Here is a 19061-nt window from a genome sequence, read left to right on the forward strand (position 1 = left end):
TTTCTATCTAAATTATTTCATAAAAATACAATTTTCTAGTAGACTGTAAGTAAGGTCTAAATATTATTCTAGATTCTATAACACAAACTATCACGATGAGCCTATATTCTGCAGTTATGAATTTAGCATTATGCATCTTAGTTTCTTAGCAATTTACAGATTCAAATCCCACCTGAGGCAATAGATTTTTTCAAGTTTTACAAAAGCCTATCGTCAACCTAAGTGTCTATCTAAATCTATTATAAAGTCAAAGTCAAAGTCAAAATTTCTTTATTTGTTTGGACTAATAAATAGTTCTTACAAATCGTCATTTTGCTCTTAAGGAGCCTCTACATGTCTCATGTATATGCGTGTCTGGTCCGTGAGCACGTAGAATTTTGTCCAATGACCCCAAGCTACCCATCCTTATCGCTCGCGATTATATTGCTGTCGCGACTGTGCGACGGGCGCCCGCAGTGAGTGTGCGAGCGCGACAGCAACATAGTTACTCGCGAGCTTAGCGATAAGGATGGGTAGCTTGGGGTCATTGGACAAAATTCTACGTGCTCACGGACCGGGCTTTAAACCTATCTTCTAAGTTTGTCTAAATCTACTCATTATTTACTAAACCTATCTTCTAAGTTTGTCTAAATCTACTCGCTACATTCACTCCACTATATAAATAAATAAATAAATATTTGGACTTTTACACTGCGCTTCTAGTCCCAAACTAAGCAAAGCTTGTACTATGGGTACCTACTAGACAACGCGATATAAACATACTTAAATACTTTTTTTTTAAATACATACATATTACACATAGAAAACACCCAGTCCAATACAAACAAATATGTTAATGCACACAAATGTTTGTACTGTGCGGGAATCGAACCCGCAACCTCCGGAATACTAGTCCGTTTCGAACCACTACACCAAACGGCCGACAAATATACCTCCCAAATAAAATATCCCTCCTCTCACCTACCTCTGATACTCCCTATCCAGATATATTTCCTCAGTATGCTGCGGGGTCAACGACCCTGGCGGGGGCGGGGGCCGCTCCTCGTCCTCCCAGTCGGACGCGGGCGCGGGCGCGGGGCCGCAGAACGCCCCGCGCGGGTACCAAGCCCGGGCCTTTAGCGGGGCCTCGTCGGGGATCCTGTAGAGATGAGACGTATTTACTAGAACAGATCCACACACTAGGTATTTTACAGTACTAGGCGGCACCTATTCCAATTTTTTAAATACTTGATCCACCTAGTATTTTATAAATTACACGATTTCCGACCCTACCATCAAAGTAATAGAGGTTATTATTGCGTAATCCGTAGTCGTGTATTACGCGCACCTAGTATTTCTCGCTAAGCTTATGTGCGAACGTAGAGATTCACTCCGTCTCTGTCTGACCAAACAAATTTGGACGCGACGAAGCAAACGCACACAAACGTAGTCAAACCATATTCATGTAATAAGAAATAATATGTAAATATTTTTATGAAATTGATATCTTTTAAATGCCGTGTAACTGTCACACTATCCCAGAACTTACTAAGCTTGGGTCTATATGATAAAGTTATTAAACCAACTTCTCTTGTTTTCTCGTAATCATCGCCGAGCACAAAAAATGTATTATATCTCAAAAATGTAATAGGCATTTTACTTCATCCAGTAACGCATATCATTTCAATATAAGTTTGACTATGGGAACAAGCCAGAGCCAAAAAAACTAAGCAGAGCTAGTATCAATTTATAATACAATGATCAAAACATAATATAAATCTAGTTTGATGATATGAATTTATGAAGTATTCAAGTTTAAAGTTTTTCCATTATATTATCCTATCTGATTTGGAAAACTTAGTTTTCCGAAACTACTTTAGTAACTACCTGGTTCAGACACAGGCAGTTTCTAGGTGGTCCTCATTGGCGAGGCACAGAGGCAGTGGCCGTGCGGTAACGATTTGATGCAAATGTACGAGAACTGCCTAGCAACCGCGGAATTATAGCTGTGTCTGTACCAGGCCTTAGGGGACGCCGATGTAAGGGCTTATCGGTGAAACGGGCATAAAAAACAAACAGTCACTTACTGGTCGCAGCCGTAGACACGGTCTACAAGCGCCATCTTGCACATTTCCAGCTCTTCATACACCACGGAACGGTCTTTGACACAGCTGCAGCCTTTGGGGTTCTCCGCGAACCAGATCTTAGGGTGGCTGTGCGTCTCCCTGGAAACAGATATTGATGGATTAGACTCTAGATAATACAAGAAGACTAAAATAGAAAGACACGGGTCTTAACGCGACGTTTATGAATAAGTTACATTATGTACTCACGGCTAGAGGTTTCGGCTGCATCATAGCTGAATTTAGTTGGAATGGAACGCGAAAGTTTAAAATCTTATAATACAAGAAGAAGCTTCGAGTTTACGAAAGTATATCATCATCATCGGTCTATAGCAGTTTACTGTTGGACATACACATAAAGTCGGTACTTAACCGTCCGTCAGCTTGATGGAACATCAGCGAAACAAAACTAAAACATTTTCAAATAAACCAGAATCATTATGTTTCAAATAACTCTCTCTTTGTTGTCTGAAATAGACTGCTTTGTAGCAATAAATAGATAGGGATCTACTATCCATCAATCTACTATCTCAAACTCACTAAATGTAAAAATGTAAAATCTCTATTTAGGCCCAGAACAGACGGTGAAACGCAACTGCAACGAAACTGCAACTTTCTAATTATTCTGATGAATGAAACTGAAACTAAAAGTTTCAAACTGGTCGCGTCATGTGTGGTCTCTCAACGGACGCTATGGCAGAAACTTAGATGCAACTCAAAAGTAACTAGCAGTTGCAGTTTCGTTGCAGTTGCGTTTCACCGTCTGTTCTGGGCCTTACCTGTCTTGCTTAAAAAATAGAAGCTTACTTGTAGCATTTATTCCTGTCGTGCCTGAACAGCAACGGCTGGCATATCTTGAGCACGAAGCTCCACGTCTCCAGTGAATCCACGGTGCTCTTCGACATATTGTTGGCTTCCAACGAATCGTCCAATTCCTTTTCCACCGAAAGACGGTAGTTGTCCGCTTGCCTAGTGCTCGGCCGATACCGGTCCTTTGACTTGTAACCAGGTTCTGTTAACTTGTANAGGGTCATCCATTGTTTTTGGGACACCCTGTATGCTATAGTCTGGTCGGTGAGCACGTAGAATTTTGTCCAATGACCCCAAGCTACCCATCCTTATCGCTCGCGCGTAATTATGTTGCTATCGCGCTCGCACACTCACTGCGGGCGCCCGTCGCACAGTCGCGACAGCAATATAATTACGCGCGAGCGATAAGGATGGGTAGCTAGGGGTCATAGGACAAAATTCTACGTGCTCACGGACCGGGCTTTAAACCTATCTTCTAAGTTTGTCTATTATTATTATTATTGGTTTTTGGGCTTTTATTTGCGCCAACTCGACCAGGTTTGATCTATTGTGGCAGCCCTTGTCTTTAGAGTTCACTGCTTAGTCCCGTTGAGTCTATAAATTTCCAGATTCTTTGGAGCGTGATATCTGCTTGTAAGTTTGTCTAAATCTACTCATTATTTACTACACCTTCTTCTAAGTTTATCTACTCGCTAAATTCACTCCACAACTACATACATCCCCCACTTACCTCTGATACTCCCTATCCAAGTATATTTCCTCAGTATGCTGCGGGGTCAACGACCCGGGTGGGGGCGGGGCGGGGCGCTCCTCCTCCTCCCAGTCGGACGCGGGCGCGGGGGCGGGGCCGCAGAACGCCCCGCGCGGGTACCAAGCGCGGGCCTTTAGCGGGGCCTCGTCGGGGATCCTGGAGATTGGAGAAATGTTTCAACCGTCACTAACCCCAAAGTAACTGAGAATAACAACAAAATGACGAATTTGGTGTTTGATTACTTTCCGCTACTGGTCTGATTTGATTTATTTTATCGCCATCAAAATTACTAAAAATAGACTAACTGACTCTGTTTTCAGGGCTTTTTAAAGCCTACATACATATTTTATGGGTGTCAACTACTCGTTTGTTACTTTCTTATCAAGGCTGTTCTTATGTTTATACCTTTTCTTACACTATACTCATAGCATTAGTGTCATATTTTCTAAAGTCCGGTCGTCGGTAAGAGTGCGTGCGCGACAGCAATATAATTACATGCGAGTGATAAGGATGGGTAGCTTAAGGTCATAAGACGAAATTCTACTACTTGGCAACCGGAATTTACAGATCTTTGACTAACAATAAGCTTTCCTCATTTCTCTCTCATCAAATCATCGAAACAAAACCAAAAAAGATACAAAAAGCCACTCACTGGTCGCAGCCGTAGACACGGTCTACCAGCGCCATTTTGCACATTTCCAGCTCCTCGTAAACCACGGAGCGATCCTTCACGCAGCTGCAGCCTTTGGGGTTCTCCGCGAACCAGATCTTGGGGTGGCTGTGGGTCTCCCTAAAAACGGACATCGATGGATTAGATTCTAGACTTCAGAACAGAACAGTGGTCTTATGCAGTCGGAATAAGAGCGATTTTGCAACAAAAATGTATGGTCTTGTCACGTATATTCACGTAGCTAGAGGGCAAAACGTAACTAGAATATGTATTTGAATTACATGTTTATGTTTTACCAATCTCTCAATGAATCTGGTTAAGTTAAGAAGTATGTTTAAATCAGTTTGTATAAACTTACTTGTAACATTTATTCCTGTCGTGCCTGAACAGCAACGGCTGGCATATCTTGAGCACGAAGCTCCACGTCTCCAGTGAATCCACGGTGCTCTTCGACATGTTGTTGGCTTCCAACGAATCGTCCAATTCCTTCTCCACCGAAAGCCGGTAGTTGTCCGCTTGCCGAGTGCTCGGCCGATACCGGTCCTTTGACTTATAACCAGGTTCTGTCAACTTGTAACCACTCTCGGTTGACTTGTAACCAGGTTCTGTCGACTTGTAACCACTCTCTGTTGACTTGTAACCACTCTCTGTTGACTTGTAACCACTCTCGGTTGATTTGTAACCGCTTTCGGTAGACCTGTAACCGTCTGAGTAGTTACTACGCTGACTCGATTGCAAGTCTCGCATCCTGTCATCCAATTCAGGTGTCACTGAACCCAAACTCGCGTCGTTTTTGGAATTATCATCGTAATCGTCTTTGGGAGAATCGTATTCAACCAAACCCTTGTCCTGACTAGTCTCATCACTCATATTCTCTTGCTTGATCTCGTTAATAACAGATTCCAAGAAATTATCGTCATTCGCGTCTATCACACCTTCCTTAGTCAAATCTTGGTCATAATCAAACAGTTTCAGATCTATCGGAGAATCGAACGGGTCGTCCTTAACTATCGTCGGTTTATTAAACTTTTCCAGCACCGAATCTTCGTCAAACATGTCTAACGCTTCGTCTTCGGTTGGGTCAATTTCGTATTCGAAAGAATCCATCACTGGTTGCAGTTTCTCTAACTTCGCCGGTTTACCGCTGGGACTTTCGGAACACCTGTCCCTATTCATCAGGCTTGCTTTCAGCAAGTCGGCTGCGTGCTTAGCCCTCATCATCGAGTACCTCGTAGGGTCAACCTTAGGACTAGAAATAGACTTATCCTCATTATCTAAAGACCAAGTATCACAGACTAAATAATCATTTAGATTCACATCTGTTTCTTTAGGAACTTTATCATCTTTTTTCACTTCACGATCTGCGTCCTTTTTATCTTTGTCCTTTTCTTTGTCCTTACTCTTATCCCTATCTTTATCTCTGTCTCTTTCTCTATCCCTCTCCCTGTCTCTTTCTTTACTCTTATCTTTGTATCTATCTTTCCTGTCATCTTTTCTGTAGTCAGAGTGCCTTCGTTCATACTTATCAGATGTCCTGGGTTTGTAACTGGATTCTGATTCTTTTTCTCTGTCTGCTTTGTTCTTGCTTGAGGAGGAAGCGCGGTCGTCCTCGATTTTCTCTTTTTCATTCGGCACGAATTCATCTTTTTTTCTTTGAAACGGATTGTCGTAGTCAGGCAGAAGTTTCTGGTAGTCGAATTTGAAATCTTTGCCAGCAGCCTTCGCCTTTTTAGCCTCACGTATGAGCTCATCCACCTTTGTTTCGTCTAAAATCGAAATAAAGTGTTAAACGCAATGTAAATGATAATATTTTACTTACTAATTACTTCTAAATACTCATATGACTAACTTATTTTAACTAAACTACATAATGTAAAAGAGTTTGACCCAAAATTAGTGATGCCATCTTTTAAGCTTTCCTCTAATTATAAGTCACCTCACTCCTTTTCAACATAAAAATGATAAATTCTACTTATCTACTTAAATTATTATGCTAGTTCTACATGATAAATAATCAAATAATGGTAATATTCCTACAAATTACAAAGTAAATGAACCTTTATTTCAAAATCCCTGTTACCTTCCTAGTTTTGTCACCACTACCCGTCCTTAACTACAACAAGGCTACAGGCATAGAAAAATGAATAGCAAAATTCTTTCAAATATAATGTCCCGATTTTGTCCCGGTTCCGTTCAAAGTGCATACGCGCGCAGAGTTATGTGTCAGCGCAGACTTAGGCTGATTTTAGAATCACGCTGACCGCTCGCTGATCGTCGGCGCTGACAGATCAAAATGTATGTAATTGAAGGGAACGTTCCTGAGTGACGCTGATCGCTCGGCGCCGACGCTTCATACATTTCGGCTGTCAGCGCTGATGGTCAGCATGCGTCAGCGTGACTCTAAAACCAGCCTTATACAAATACACAAGTAATAACAACGCCAGTCAACAGGTCGTAATGTAAATATAACTTATTTAAAAACTCTTTACTGTACGCATCAAAATAAATCGAAACTAAACTTATTAAGCTAAAGAGTTTCTCGAACTTTTTTGGTTGGTTGAAAGCGCTAATCTCAGGAACTACTGGTCTTTGCATAAATATTTTTGTGTTGGATAGCCCATTTATCGGGGAAGGCTATATACCATCACGTTTCGACATATTCACGCGTACAAAGTCGCAGGCACAGCTATTTGTCTAGCTTTTAACTCAGATAGTGCCTAAGGCTGGTTTTAGTGTCACGCGGACCGTCCGGCACGGCCAATCTGTATGAACTTCTAGGGAGCGTTTTAGAGTAATGCGGTCCGGAGGAACCGCTCGCTCCCTAGCAGTTCATACAGATCGGCTGTGCGAAGCGATCCGCACTAACAGTCCGCGTGACACTAAAACCAGCCTATCGAGGTATAGGATCGGCACGGTAGGGGTGACAGAGTATCTATATCTGAAGATCTTAACTGAACTGTTGCAGACGTTTGACGTTACAAAAATACCCTAGGGGCGTCCATTAATTACGTGAGATATTTAGTCAACAAAAACCTCACTAAATCTCACGTGGGGGAGAGGGGGGGTCTCGGGAAATATCACGTATTTTTTGCGCAAGAAATAAGAGTAATATTGACAAAAAACTGGGTTATTTTAAGTAACATAATTTTTTTTTTACACTGCTTTTGTGAACACTAAGGATGCAGAATCATAAATGTTGAAATTAAGAAAATTAAAAGAAATTTGAAGTTTTTGTTCTCATAATCGTTTTGTGCTAGATTTTATTAGTGATTGTAATATAATCGAAGTATAGCCTGACCAGGAACATAAAAACCCTCGCCATGTTGCGGAAAACTAATGGTACTAATTTCTTTTAATGGCAACAGTAACTGAAAACTTCATTGACATGTCACCTTGCATGTCAGTCTATTGCTGTCAAAGTGTAAACAAACTTTATTTTAAATGTGCGCAATTGGTTTTATGAAATAAATTGCTAAAATATTTTTATAGTCGTGAAAGAAAAGTGGTTCACAACTAAGGGTTCGGACAATATTTTCATTGAATAATGTTTCCGACAAATGCTGTCAAATTGACTGACATGTTTATCGTATAGTACAGTCCACTATGAAAATAACCTGTGGTTTGTTTCAACTACCTATTTTAAAAATTTTGTCACTTTCTAAGTGTTGAATTTTATGGGATTGGGAAAGAAGTACCGAGTTTGAAGCGTTCATGAGCAGACATTGCAGTTGAATATTCAAGTTCTGAATTTGATTATTGATGAATAATAAAATAAATCTACTAGCTCGATTGATGGTTTCATTTAATTTATTTAAATAAGTTTACTTATAATAATATTTTTTCGTTAATTTATGAAAATATCAAATTAGCCCGTAATCCTGAATCCTGATACATAAAGTTAGCCTATTAATTTAACACAGGTACGACTGTACTCAGTGTTGCACTATCAAATGCAATTGAGGCGCCTCTATGCCAGGGTTTTTATGTTCCTGGTCAGGCTATATAGACATTGCAAATAGTCATTTTTAAAAATATCACGTCACGTCACGGGGGTCAGGCAAAATCTCATCAAATCTCACCAAGGAGGGCGTGGGAGTCGAAAAATAGCCAAAATTGTCTCACGTAATTAAAGCACGCCCCTCTAACCGGGCCGCTCCCATACCCCAGGCACTGACTAAGTTAAACACTAAACCTGTAAATAAATGTTTTGCTATCCATTTCACTATGCTACTATGAAGTCTCCCGACTCACGCTTCGTCTTGTGGCATCGTTTCTTCCATCGCTTTTGCCTCTTGGTCGGTTGGTGAACTCGGAACTTGCGTGCTTTGACCACACAACAAGCGTTATAACCAAGTTGACTACAATGGAATCCAACAATATTGCACACAAATGAAAAATAAATGAAAGAGCTTCCTCGTTGTGGATAAAAAAATAATGATAAAAAAAATAAGTCCCAGAAGCTATGCGGCGACAGTAGCGACGGCACATTCTGGACATCATGGAGAGCCAGAATTGACCATGGAGGGAGTCCCAGTGGGAATTCTGCTTTCATCGCCGATAATCACAGAACAAATCTGTTCATAGTCTTCTGACTGATCGCATAATGGAATAAGGGGAAAAAAATAAGTCCAAGTAACAAGTAAGTAAGCAATCATCATCATCATTTCAGCCATAGGACGTCCACTGCTGAACATAGGCCTCCCCCAATGCTTTCCATGTTGATCGAGTAAGTATTTATTGGCAATGGACTGTCTGTTCTGTGACGCAAATCAACTTAAGTTATATGAAAAGAGATTTCTGTTTTATAGTCCGGTCGCCGAGCACGTAGAATTTCGTCCAATGACCCCAAGCTACCCATCTTTATCGCTCGCACGTAATTATATTGCTGTCGCGACTGTGCGACGGGCGCCCGCAGTGAGCGTGCTCGGCAACCGGACTTTAGTAAAATGTTGTCTGCAACATAGCTGNTTGGTCTTTGCTAACATATTTTTGTGTTGGATAGCCCATTTATCGGGGAAGGCTATATACGTTGCGACATTTTCACGCGTCCAAAGTCGCAGGCACAGCTATAGGTCTAGCTTTTAACTCAGATAATGCCTAACGACTGAGTAAATACAAAACAAATGAGTAGGTCATCTTCATAGAAACGCACGCAATATACGTATGCGGCGCGCACGCACACACTGACAAAATTGGGCGCAACCACGACTGGCTCCCCGCTAATCCACGCTAAATTTTGTCAGTGTGTGCGTGCGCGCCGCATACGTGTTGGCGCGCTCACATACAAACCGCGCTCGGTGCGTTTCTATGAAGATGACCTACTCATTTGTATTTACTCTGCTAACGAGGTATATTGCGCAGCACGGGAGGGATGACAGAGTATCTAAATCTGAAGAAGATCTGAACCGAACTGTTGCTGACGTATTTGACTGTATTTGACTACAATCGCACCTGATGTTAAGTGGAATGCAGTCTAGGATGGTACATATCTGCCCTATAAGAGTAGGCGCACACCGTTGATTTTTCGTCGGTCGATAGTTTAGTCGGGCAGTTGATCAGTATGGGCATGTATGGGAGTGCGCACACTACGCCGATTCGATTTGGCCGATTCTTCATACAATTTAAAATCGGGCACAACTATCGGCCAACTAAAAATCAACGGTGTGCGCCTACTCTATGTGCCTGTAAGTAGTGTTTTGCTATCCATTTCACTATGCTACAATGAAGTCTCCCGACTCACGCTTCTTCTTGCGGCATCGTTGCTTCCATCGCTTTTGCCCCTTGGTCGGTTGGTGGACTCGGAACTTGCGCGCTTTGTACCACACAACAAGCGTTATAACCAAGTTGACGACAGTGGAATCCAACAAAATTGCACACAAATAAAAAAAATAATAAAAGAGCTTCCTCGTTGTGGATAAAAAATAATAATAAAAAAGTCCAAGTACTAACGAGTAAGTAAATCAACATCATCATCATTTCAGCCATAGGACGTCCACTGCTGAACATAGGCCTCCCCCAATGCTTTCTATGTTGATCAAGTAAGTATAGTAATTTATTGGCAATGGACTGTCTGTTCTGTGACGTAAAAGAACTTAAGTTATATGAAAAGAGATTTCTGTTTTATAGTCCGGTCGCCGAGCACGTAGAATTTCGTCCAATGACCCCAAGCTACCCCCATCCTTATCGCTCGCACGTAATTATATTGCTGTCGCGACTGTGCGACGGACGCCCGCAGTGAGCGTGCTCGGCAACCGGACTTTAATAAAATGTTGTCTGCAACATAGCTGGATTTTATTGGCTTTTAATAGTAAAGAAACAGCAAAAAAATAAAATTACGACAAATGTGCTGTATGATGCTTTTCTTGACAAGAAAGACAAGGATGTTTTGAAAAGATAAATAAAATAAGTTACTATCAATCAATAAGTGTGCAAACAATGCTATTGCTCTTTAACATAGTACAGTGATTTTGAAAAACTAAGCTTACTCAGTTTTAATTATTATACCTAGTTACTTATTTTAATCTAATATACATAAAGATTTAATGAAACACACACACAAACACACACACACACAGTAAATATCATAAACTATGAATGAAAACTAACAAATTCTTTATGTATTACGTTAAATTAACAGCTGTTCATAACATTAGTAAGGTCAAATTGTTACTGACTAAACTATTGACCATAATAATAACTAGTTTACTTATGTTAATGACAATGAAAGTTTAAATCAATATATTGACCTTAATTATTTTGTCTGGTAATAGTGTAAAATTATTATTATTTATTTATTTAAAGATATCTCACCTAAGAATGTCTTAATGGGGGGCATGGCTTTCGTAGGCATGGCCTTCTCGCTGGTCGAGCTGGGGCATATCAGCCCCAACGGGATGCCCAGTTCCACCAGCTCCATTTTCCGCTTCATATCCTCGATTTCCGAGAGGGTGCGCTTTTGCAACTCCGTGTATGAGTCTGAAAGGTTTCGGTTACATAATGTATATTAGTCATAGTCATAAATGTTTATTGCATCATGTTGGTCTTCATTATAAAGTATTTTAAACATAAATCACATGCAGTTTTTTTTTCTTGAGAAAATGGGAATATGCTCTGGGCCTGAAATAGATAAGTAGAACAGATATCTACTTATTGCTTACTTAGGAAGCACTTTACACAGTAAGGGTACTGTGGTTAAAAAAAACATTGTTTAAAGAAAATGTTCCAAAGAGAGTACCTTATGAATATGTATATGATACGGTCAGTGATAAATGTCAAAATTATGAATAATCGCCGGTTATTATGAATAATTACCGCATGATTTGGTAAATGTGATGTGGCCCAAGGGCCACCCCTAAGCACCCGCCGCACCTTAACCCATTTTTCACTTTAAATCAAAACATTATGTTAGGCATCATGGAAAAGTAATATTATGCAAGAAACATTCCAAACTCATTATGTCAAATTATATTAATATATGATATCAAAACGTTTGAAAGTTTGGCTGTACACGAGCACATACACAAGATATTGTTCTCTTTTATGAAATTTGTTAGTACTAAGGTTTAATTATTAAATAATAATTGTTAAATGTGATTAATTTAATGTGAATAATTATTCATAATAACCGGTTATTATTAATAATTTTCAATTTATCACGTTAACCGTAACATATAGACAAAAAAAGACTAACAGTATCACCATTTTATTAATTAATGGTATTAAGATTTTGATATTTTTATTATTTTCGACAACAATTAAAATTGTACATAATTATTTTAATATGGTGAAACCATTAAGCAAGCAGAATAAAAGATTTATCTACTTGTACAGCATACACAAGACAAATAAAAATGTGCAAATTAAAAGACTAAAAAATATTTGATACTGAAGCCAAATAACCTTGAAAATTTTTCTTACTGGCCCCTGGCTTGGGCGGCCTGGGAGGCTTCTTGTCGGGCTCCACGTCTGGTTTGGGGGTGGTTCGGACACTGCTCAGCTTGCCGATCAACACTGTAGTGCCTGGAAAGTACAAGAACAGATGTTAGATGATGAGAGTCTATACAAAGAAACATTATTTTAAAGTTATTTATAGTAGAAAGGTATTATGGAACTATTCAAGGCATAGTATAATAAAATAGTGTAATTAATACCACAGAATAATAATAATAAGTATTGACATGTATTGATGATTTTGAAGAAAGAACTATGCATGTCATCCAGAAAGGTGTGCAAACATAACATGCATACAATTAGACAGATGATGACATTATCATTATGAATAATCAATTTAGACATGATTATTGTGCTGTTTAGTTAGACAGACAGTAGACATTCTCATTTCTTATTTATTTATAAAGTTCTTTTATACTAAAATACTGCTTTAAGGATTTATAATTGTTTATAATAAGTCATGCAAATGGATACCAAAAGCAGTCATAATGAAATGAAAGTTAATTATTATGCATGTTGTCAAAATGTTAAAAGTACCTTGGATTTGGTCTTTACGTGTACACCCAGATAGCATGAAAGAAAAGTTCATTCATTGATTAATGTGAAACACGTTTTAAAATTAACTATCCGTACAATTTAAAATATCGCAACTAAATTCCATCTAACGGTTTTTGCAGCCATACAAGCTGATAATAAAGTTATTCAAAATCTGTAAGGCCTAAAATTAAGATTAATAGATAGTTGTAATTAATTTTATACATACTTCCAGTGTTAACGGGTTTTGGTACTACAATAGGCGTGATTGGCGTCTTCTTTTGAATGGAGAACGCCCGTAGTCTCTTCTTGGCATTTTCGATGCCTTTCTTGGACAGTTTGACTACTCTGGGCACGGTCAGTGAAGACTGTAACGGCAAAAAATTGCTATTGAGAAATAATGACTAATAGTAACTTGTAAAAGTCAGTTCTAATGTGTTATCTACATTTCCTGAAATGTTTATCCACTAAGCATATAATTTACCAAATGATTATGTAAAATTGTGAAGTTTCGATCTTGAAAATATAACTACTTGAGTAGTGTTTACTGATTTAATGAAGACATGCAGCCATACAACATCAAGTAACACAGCACAGAGACAGGATAAGTGCGAATATCCTGCCACCAGTGTGCCTACACATAGTTTAAGATAATGATAGTCTACATCAAGTTGCAATATCTGTATATCTCTCAAAGAAGCTGAGAAGCTACTTACTGTATCCTGCTCCATGCCTGTGGTTCCCGGCGGGACAAGATCGTCGGAGTTCATGGAATCGCCATGGGCCGACACTCTTGGCCTACCAGAAGCCATTTTAGAATTGATNAATAAAATGTTGTCTGCAACATAGCTGGATTTTATTGGCTTTTAATAGTAAAGAAACAGCAAAAAAATAAAATTATAACAAATGTGCTATATGATGCTTTTCTTGACAAGAAAGACAAGGATGTTTTGAAAAGATAAATAAAATAAGTTACTATCAATCAATAAGTGTGCAAACAATGCTATTGCTCTTTAACATACTACAGTGATTTTGAAAAACTAAGCTTACTCAGTTTTAATTATTATACCTAGTTACTTATTTTAATCTAAGATACATAAAGATTTAATGAAACACACAATAAATATCATAAATTACAAACTATGAATGAAAACTAACAAATTCTTTATGTATTACATAAAATTAACAGCTTGTTCATAACTTTAGTGAGGTCAAATTGTTACTAACTAAACTATTGACCATAATAATAACTAGTTTACTTATGTTAGTGACAATGAAAGTTTAAATCAATATATTGACCATGATTGTTTTGTCTGGTAATAGTGTAAAATTATTTGTATTTATTTATTTAAAGATATCTCACCTAAGAATGTCTTGATGGGAGGCATGGCTTTTGTAGGCATGGCCTTCTCGCTGGTCGAGCTAGGGCATATCAGCCCCAACGGGATGCCCAGTTCCACCAGCTCCATTTTCCGCTTCATATCCTCGATTTCTGATAGGGTGCGCTTTTGCAACTCCGTGTATGAATCTGAAAGGTTTCGGTAATAGAATGTATATTAAAAAGTGTTTTATAACTTTTTAATAACATGCAGGTTTTTTTCTTAAGATAATGGCCTATACTAAAATTTTGAATACAGATACATAGAGATCTGCCAAAAGATGTTTCCCAGTAATGGGAACCAGATTTAAATACGTAAAAGGAAATGTTCCAAAAAGAGGACCAATCTAAGTAGATTGAGGGGCCAAAGACACACAAAAGGACTGGTAAAAGTACCTATCAGTATTTTATAAATTTTGAGTTTTTTATCATTTAGTTTTAATAATATGGTGGAACAATTGTTTGCCAGTATTTACCAACAATAAGCAGTAGCAGAAATAGAGATTTATCTACTTGTACAGAATACACAAGACACAAATAAAAATGTGCAAATTAAAAGACTAAAAAATATTTCATACTGAAGCCAAATAACCTTGAAAATTTTTCTTACTGGCCCCGGGCTTGGGCGGCCTGGGCGGTTTCTTGTCGGGCTCCACGTCTGGCTTCGGGGTGGTTCGGACACTGCTCAGCTTGCCGATCAACACTGTAGTGCCTGGAAAGTACAAGAACAGATGTTAGATGATGAGAGTCTATACAAAAAAAAACATTATTTTAAAGTTATTTACAGTAGAAAGGTATTATGGAACTATTCAAGGCATAGTATAATAAAATAGTGTAATTAATACCACAGAATAATAATAATAAGTATTGACATGTATTGATGATTTTGAAGAAAGAACTATGCATGTCATCCAGAAAGGTGTGCAAACATAACATGCATACAATTAGACAGATGATGACATTATCATTATGAATAATCAATTTAGACATGATTATTGTGCTGTTTAGTTAGACAGACAGTAGACATTCTCATTTCTTATTTATTTATAAAGTTCTTTTATACTAAAATACTGCTTTAAGGATTTATAATTGTTTATAATAAGTCATGCAAATGGATACCAAAAGCAGTCATAATGAAATGAAAGTTAATTATTATGCATGTTGTCAAAATGTTAAAAGTACCTTGGATTTGGTCTTTACGTGTACACCCAGATAGCATGAAAGAAAAGTTCATTCATTGATTAATGTGAAACACGTTTTAAAATTAACTATCCGTACAATTTAAAATATCGCAACTAAATTCCATCTAACGGTTTTTGCAGCCATACAAGCTGATAATAAAGTTATTCAAAATCTGTAAGGCCTAAAATTAAGATTAATAGATAGTTGTAATTAATTTTATACATACTTCCAGTGTTAACGGGTTTTGGTACTACAATAGGCGTGATTGGCGTCTTCTTTTGAATGGAGAACGCCCGTAGTCTCTTCTTGGCATTTTCGATGCCTTTCTTGGACAGTTTGACTACTCTGGGCACGGTCAGTGAAGACTGTAACGGCAAAAAATTGCTATTGAGAAATAATGACTAATAGTAACTTGTAAAAGTCAGTTCTAATGTGTTATCTACATTTCCTGAAATGTTTATCCACTAAGCATATAATTTACCAAATGATTATGTAAAATTGTGAAGTTTCGATCTTGAAAATATAACTACTTGAGTAGTGTTTACTGATTTAATGAAGACATGCAGCCATACAACATCAAGTAACACAGCACAGAGACAGGATAAGTGCGAATATCCTGCCACCAGTGTGCCTACACATAGTTTAAGATAATGATAGTCTACATCAAGTTGCAATATCTGTATATCTCTCAAAGAAGCTGAGAAGCTACTTACTGTATCCTGCTCCATGCCTGTGGTTCCCGGCGGGACAAGATCGTCGGAGTTCATGGAATCGCCATGGGCCGACACTCTTGGCCTACCAGAAGCCATTTTAGAATTTATTCAAATTCAATTATTTTTAGTCTAATTTCCACATTTCGGCGTGTAATGCTTGGTAAATGAAGTAAAATAATATTTTTTTTATTTTTTGACAATCAATCAATCAACCATTATTTTTTTACTAAAGATGGCTGCTTATTTTAACGACTGTCTGTCACTAGAAAAATTGTCTATGAAACTTGGCCAAAACATTTGATCCCAAAGCTGACAACATACAAAAAAAGTTTGTATCTATCTCTGTTTAGCAGTAGCCTCTCTTTCTTGCATTATACTTCTATCTCTATCTAACACGTAAGCTTGTCTCTGTCTTTTTTATCGAGAAAGATCGAGACTCTCCCTGATTGGCAGGGACTAGAATATTCTCGATTCGTGTTCTTGAACTTTGGCGAAAATACTGGGCCGTGATTGGCCGGCTGCGTTGGGTATATAAACGGAAGGAAGGGCGCGAGAATTCAGTCTTATTTGTAAACACAAAGCAAACGGAGCGAAAAGAAGGAGAGTGGGAAACCACTGTACTACGACAACGAGTTCGAAGTGAATTTTATTGTGAAGAGAAGAAATCTATCGTACTTCAAGAAAAATGCCAGCTGTTGGAATTGATCTCGGAACTACCTACTCGTGTGTTGGAGTTTGGCAGCACGGAAATGTGGAGATTATCGCCAACGACCAAGGAAACAGGACGACACCCTCATACGTCGCGTTTACGGACACCGAGCGACTGATCGGCGATGCGGCAAAGAACCAGGTAGCTCTCAACCCCAACAACACAGTCTTCGACGCGAAACGTCTCATCGGCCGCAAGTTCGACGACCCGAAGATCCAGGCAGATATGAAACACTGGCCCTTCAAAGTGATCAACGACTGCGGCAAGCCCAAGATCCAAGTCGAATATAAAGGCGAGACGAAACGCTTCGCACCCGAAGAAGTTAGCAGTATGGTTCTGACGAAAATGAAGGAGACGGCGGAGGCGTACCTCGGATCGACAGTGCGCGACGCGGTGATTACAGTGCCGGCGTACTTCAACGACGCGCAAAGGCAAGCCACCAAGGACGCGGGAGCTATCGCCGGCCTCAACGTGTTGCGAATCATCAACGAGCCGACCGCCGCCGCCCTGGCGTACGGTCTCGACAAGAACTTGAAAGGGGAACGCAACGTGCTCATCTTCGACCTCGGCGGTGGAACCTTCGACGTCTCGATCCTCACAATCGACGAAGGTTCGCTATTTGAAGTGCGGGCGACGGCCGGCGACACGCACCTCGGCGGGGAAGACTTCGACAACCGGCTAGTCAACCATCTCGCGGAGGAGTTCAAGAGAAAATACAAGAAAGATCTGCGAAGCAACCCGCGAGCGCTGCGCCGGCTGCGAACTGCGGCTGAGCGTGCCAAGAGAACGCTCTCATCGAGCACAGAAGCCACGGTTGAAATCGACGCCCTGTACGAAGGCATCGACTTCTACACCCGAGTGTCCCGCGCGCGCTTCGAAGAGCTATGCTCAGACCTGTTCCGGTCGACGCTGGAGCCCGTGGAGAAGGCCCTCCGCGACGCGAAGATGGACAAAAGCCAGATACACGACGTGGTTCTCGTCGGAGGATCGACACGTATACCGAAGATCCAAAACCTCTTGCAAACCCTCTTCTGTGGCAAGAAACTGAACCTGTCGATCAACCCAGACGAGGCCGTCGCATACGGAGCTGCAGTTCAGGCGGCCATCTTGAGTGGAAACACCGACACTCGCATTCAAGACGTCCTTTTAGTCGACGTGTCGCCACTGTCGCTGGGCATCGAGACTGCCGGAGGTGTGATGACCAAGATCATCGAACGCAACTCGAAGATTCCCTGCCGCCAGGCTCAGACCTTCACGACGTATTCGGACAACCAGCCAGCCGTGACCATTCAGGTTTACGAAGGCGAGCGAGCGATGACGAAGGACAACAACTTGCTGGGCACGTTCAACTTGACCGGGATTCCGCCGGCGCCGCGCGGCGTGCCGAAGATCGACGTCACCTTCGACTTGGACGCGAACGGTATTCTGAACGTGTCAGCGAAGGAGAATAGCACCGGACGAAGCGAGAAGATCGTCATCAAGAATGATAGGGGCAGGTTGTCGCAGGCTGAGATCGACAGGATGCTCGCGGATGCGGAGAAGTACAAGGAAGAAGATGATCGTCAGCGGGAGCGCGTGGCCGCCCGGAATAAGTTGGAAGCCTACGTGTTCGGAGTGAAACAAGCACTAGACGAGGCGGGTGACAAGCTGAGCGAGCAAGACAAGGATACGGGTCGCCGGGAGTGCGAGGAGACCCTGCGCTGGCTGGACAACAACGCGCTAGCCGAGCGTGAGGAGTACGAGCATCGACTGAAGGAGGTCCAGAACGTGTGCCAGCCGCTCATGACTAAGATGCACGGCGGCGGGCAAGCACAAGGTGGTGGAATGCCCGGCGGCGCTGGTGGCATGCCAGGAGGTATGCCTGGAGGCATGGGAGGCATGCCAGGCGGTATGGGAGGAATGCCAGGCGGTATGGGAGGAATGCCAGGCGGTATGGGAGGCATGCCAGGCGGTATGGGAGGAATGTTCGGCGGAGGCATGCCAGGAGGAATGCCCGGCTATCGACAAGGCTCCGACGGTCCCACCATCGAAGAAATGGACTAAGCTACGAAGTTTGAAGACTCCATAGAATCTAGTCCCCAAAAATTTTGTTGATTTGTTCCCAAAAAAATTAAGACTGATTGTTTTAAGAAGATAATTTATGTTTAAGTTTGTTAGTAACTTGTGATCATCTGTTGGACTCAATAAATAAAATATGTGATTAAAAATATATTTCTTTTATTTAAAGTGCATAGTCTATTCCCTACTCAATTTAACAAGAAT

At 40.4% G+C, this 19061-nt stretch overlaps 2 protein-coding genes across 2 annotated transcripts in view; one reads left to right on the plus strand and one right to left on the minus strand.

Moving 5' to 3' along the window:
• LOC114354732 (uncharacterized) overlaps nucleotides 1–16318 on the minus strand; it is a 44500-nt gene extending 28182 nt beyond the window's left edge. Inside the window, exons 1-8 of the mRNA XM_028307277.1 lie at nucleotides 16091–16318; nucleotides 15604–15742; nucleotides 14788–14907; nucleotides 14181–14345; nucleotides 4968–6099; nucleotides 2910–3071; nucleotides 2067–2204; nucleotides 965–1138 (exon numbers count right to left, since the gene is read on the minus strand). Coding sequence (XP_028163078.1) covers nucleotides 965–1138; nucleotides 2067–2204; nucleotides 2910–3071; nucleotides 4968–6099; nucleotides 14181–14345; nucleotides 14788–14907; nucleotides 15604–15742; nucleotides 16091–16186 — 2126 coding nt within the window. The 5' untranslated portion in view covers nucleotides 16187–16318. The remainder of the gene's footprint in view (nucleotides 1–964; nucleotides 1139–2066; nucleotides 2205–2909; nucleotides 3072–4967; nucleotides 6100–14180; nucleotides 14346–14787; nucleotides 14908–15603; nucleotides 15743–16090) is intronic.
• Nucleotides 16319–16640: 322 nt separating this feature from the next.
• Nucleotides 16641–18999, plus strand: LOC114354725 (heat shock protein 68-like). Its single transcript, XM_028307265.1, has one exon. The coding sequence runs from the start codon at nucleotides 16776–16778 to the stop codon at nucleotides 18840–18842; it is 2067 nt and encodes a 688-aa protein (XP_028163066.1). The 5' UTR covers nucleotides 16641–16775; the 3' UTR covers nucleotides 18843–18999.
• Nucleotides 19000–19061: the final 62 nt, after the last annotated feature.

Source organism: Ostrinia furnacalis, unplaced genomic scaffold (assembly GCF_004193835.3).
Source record: "Ostrinia furnacalis isolate ACB-3 unplaced genomic scaffold, ASM419383v2 OfSCF2155, whole genome shotgun sequence".
Classification (NCBI taxonomy): domain Eukaryota; kingdom Metazoa; phylum Arthropoda; class Insecta; order Lepidoptera; family Crambidae; genus Ostrinia; species Ostrinia furnacalis.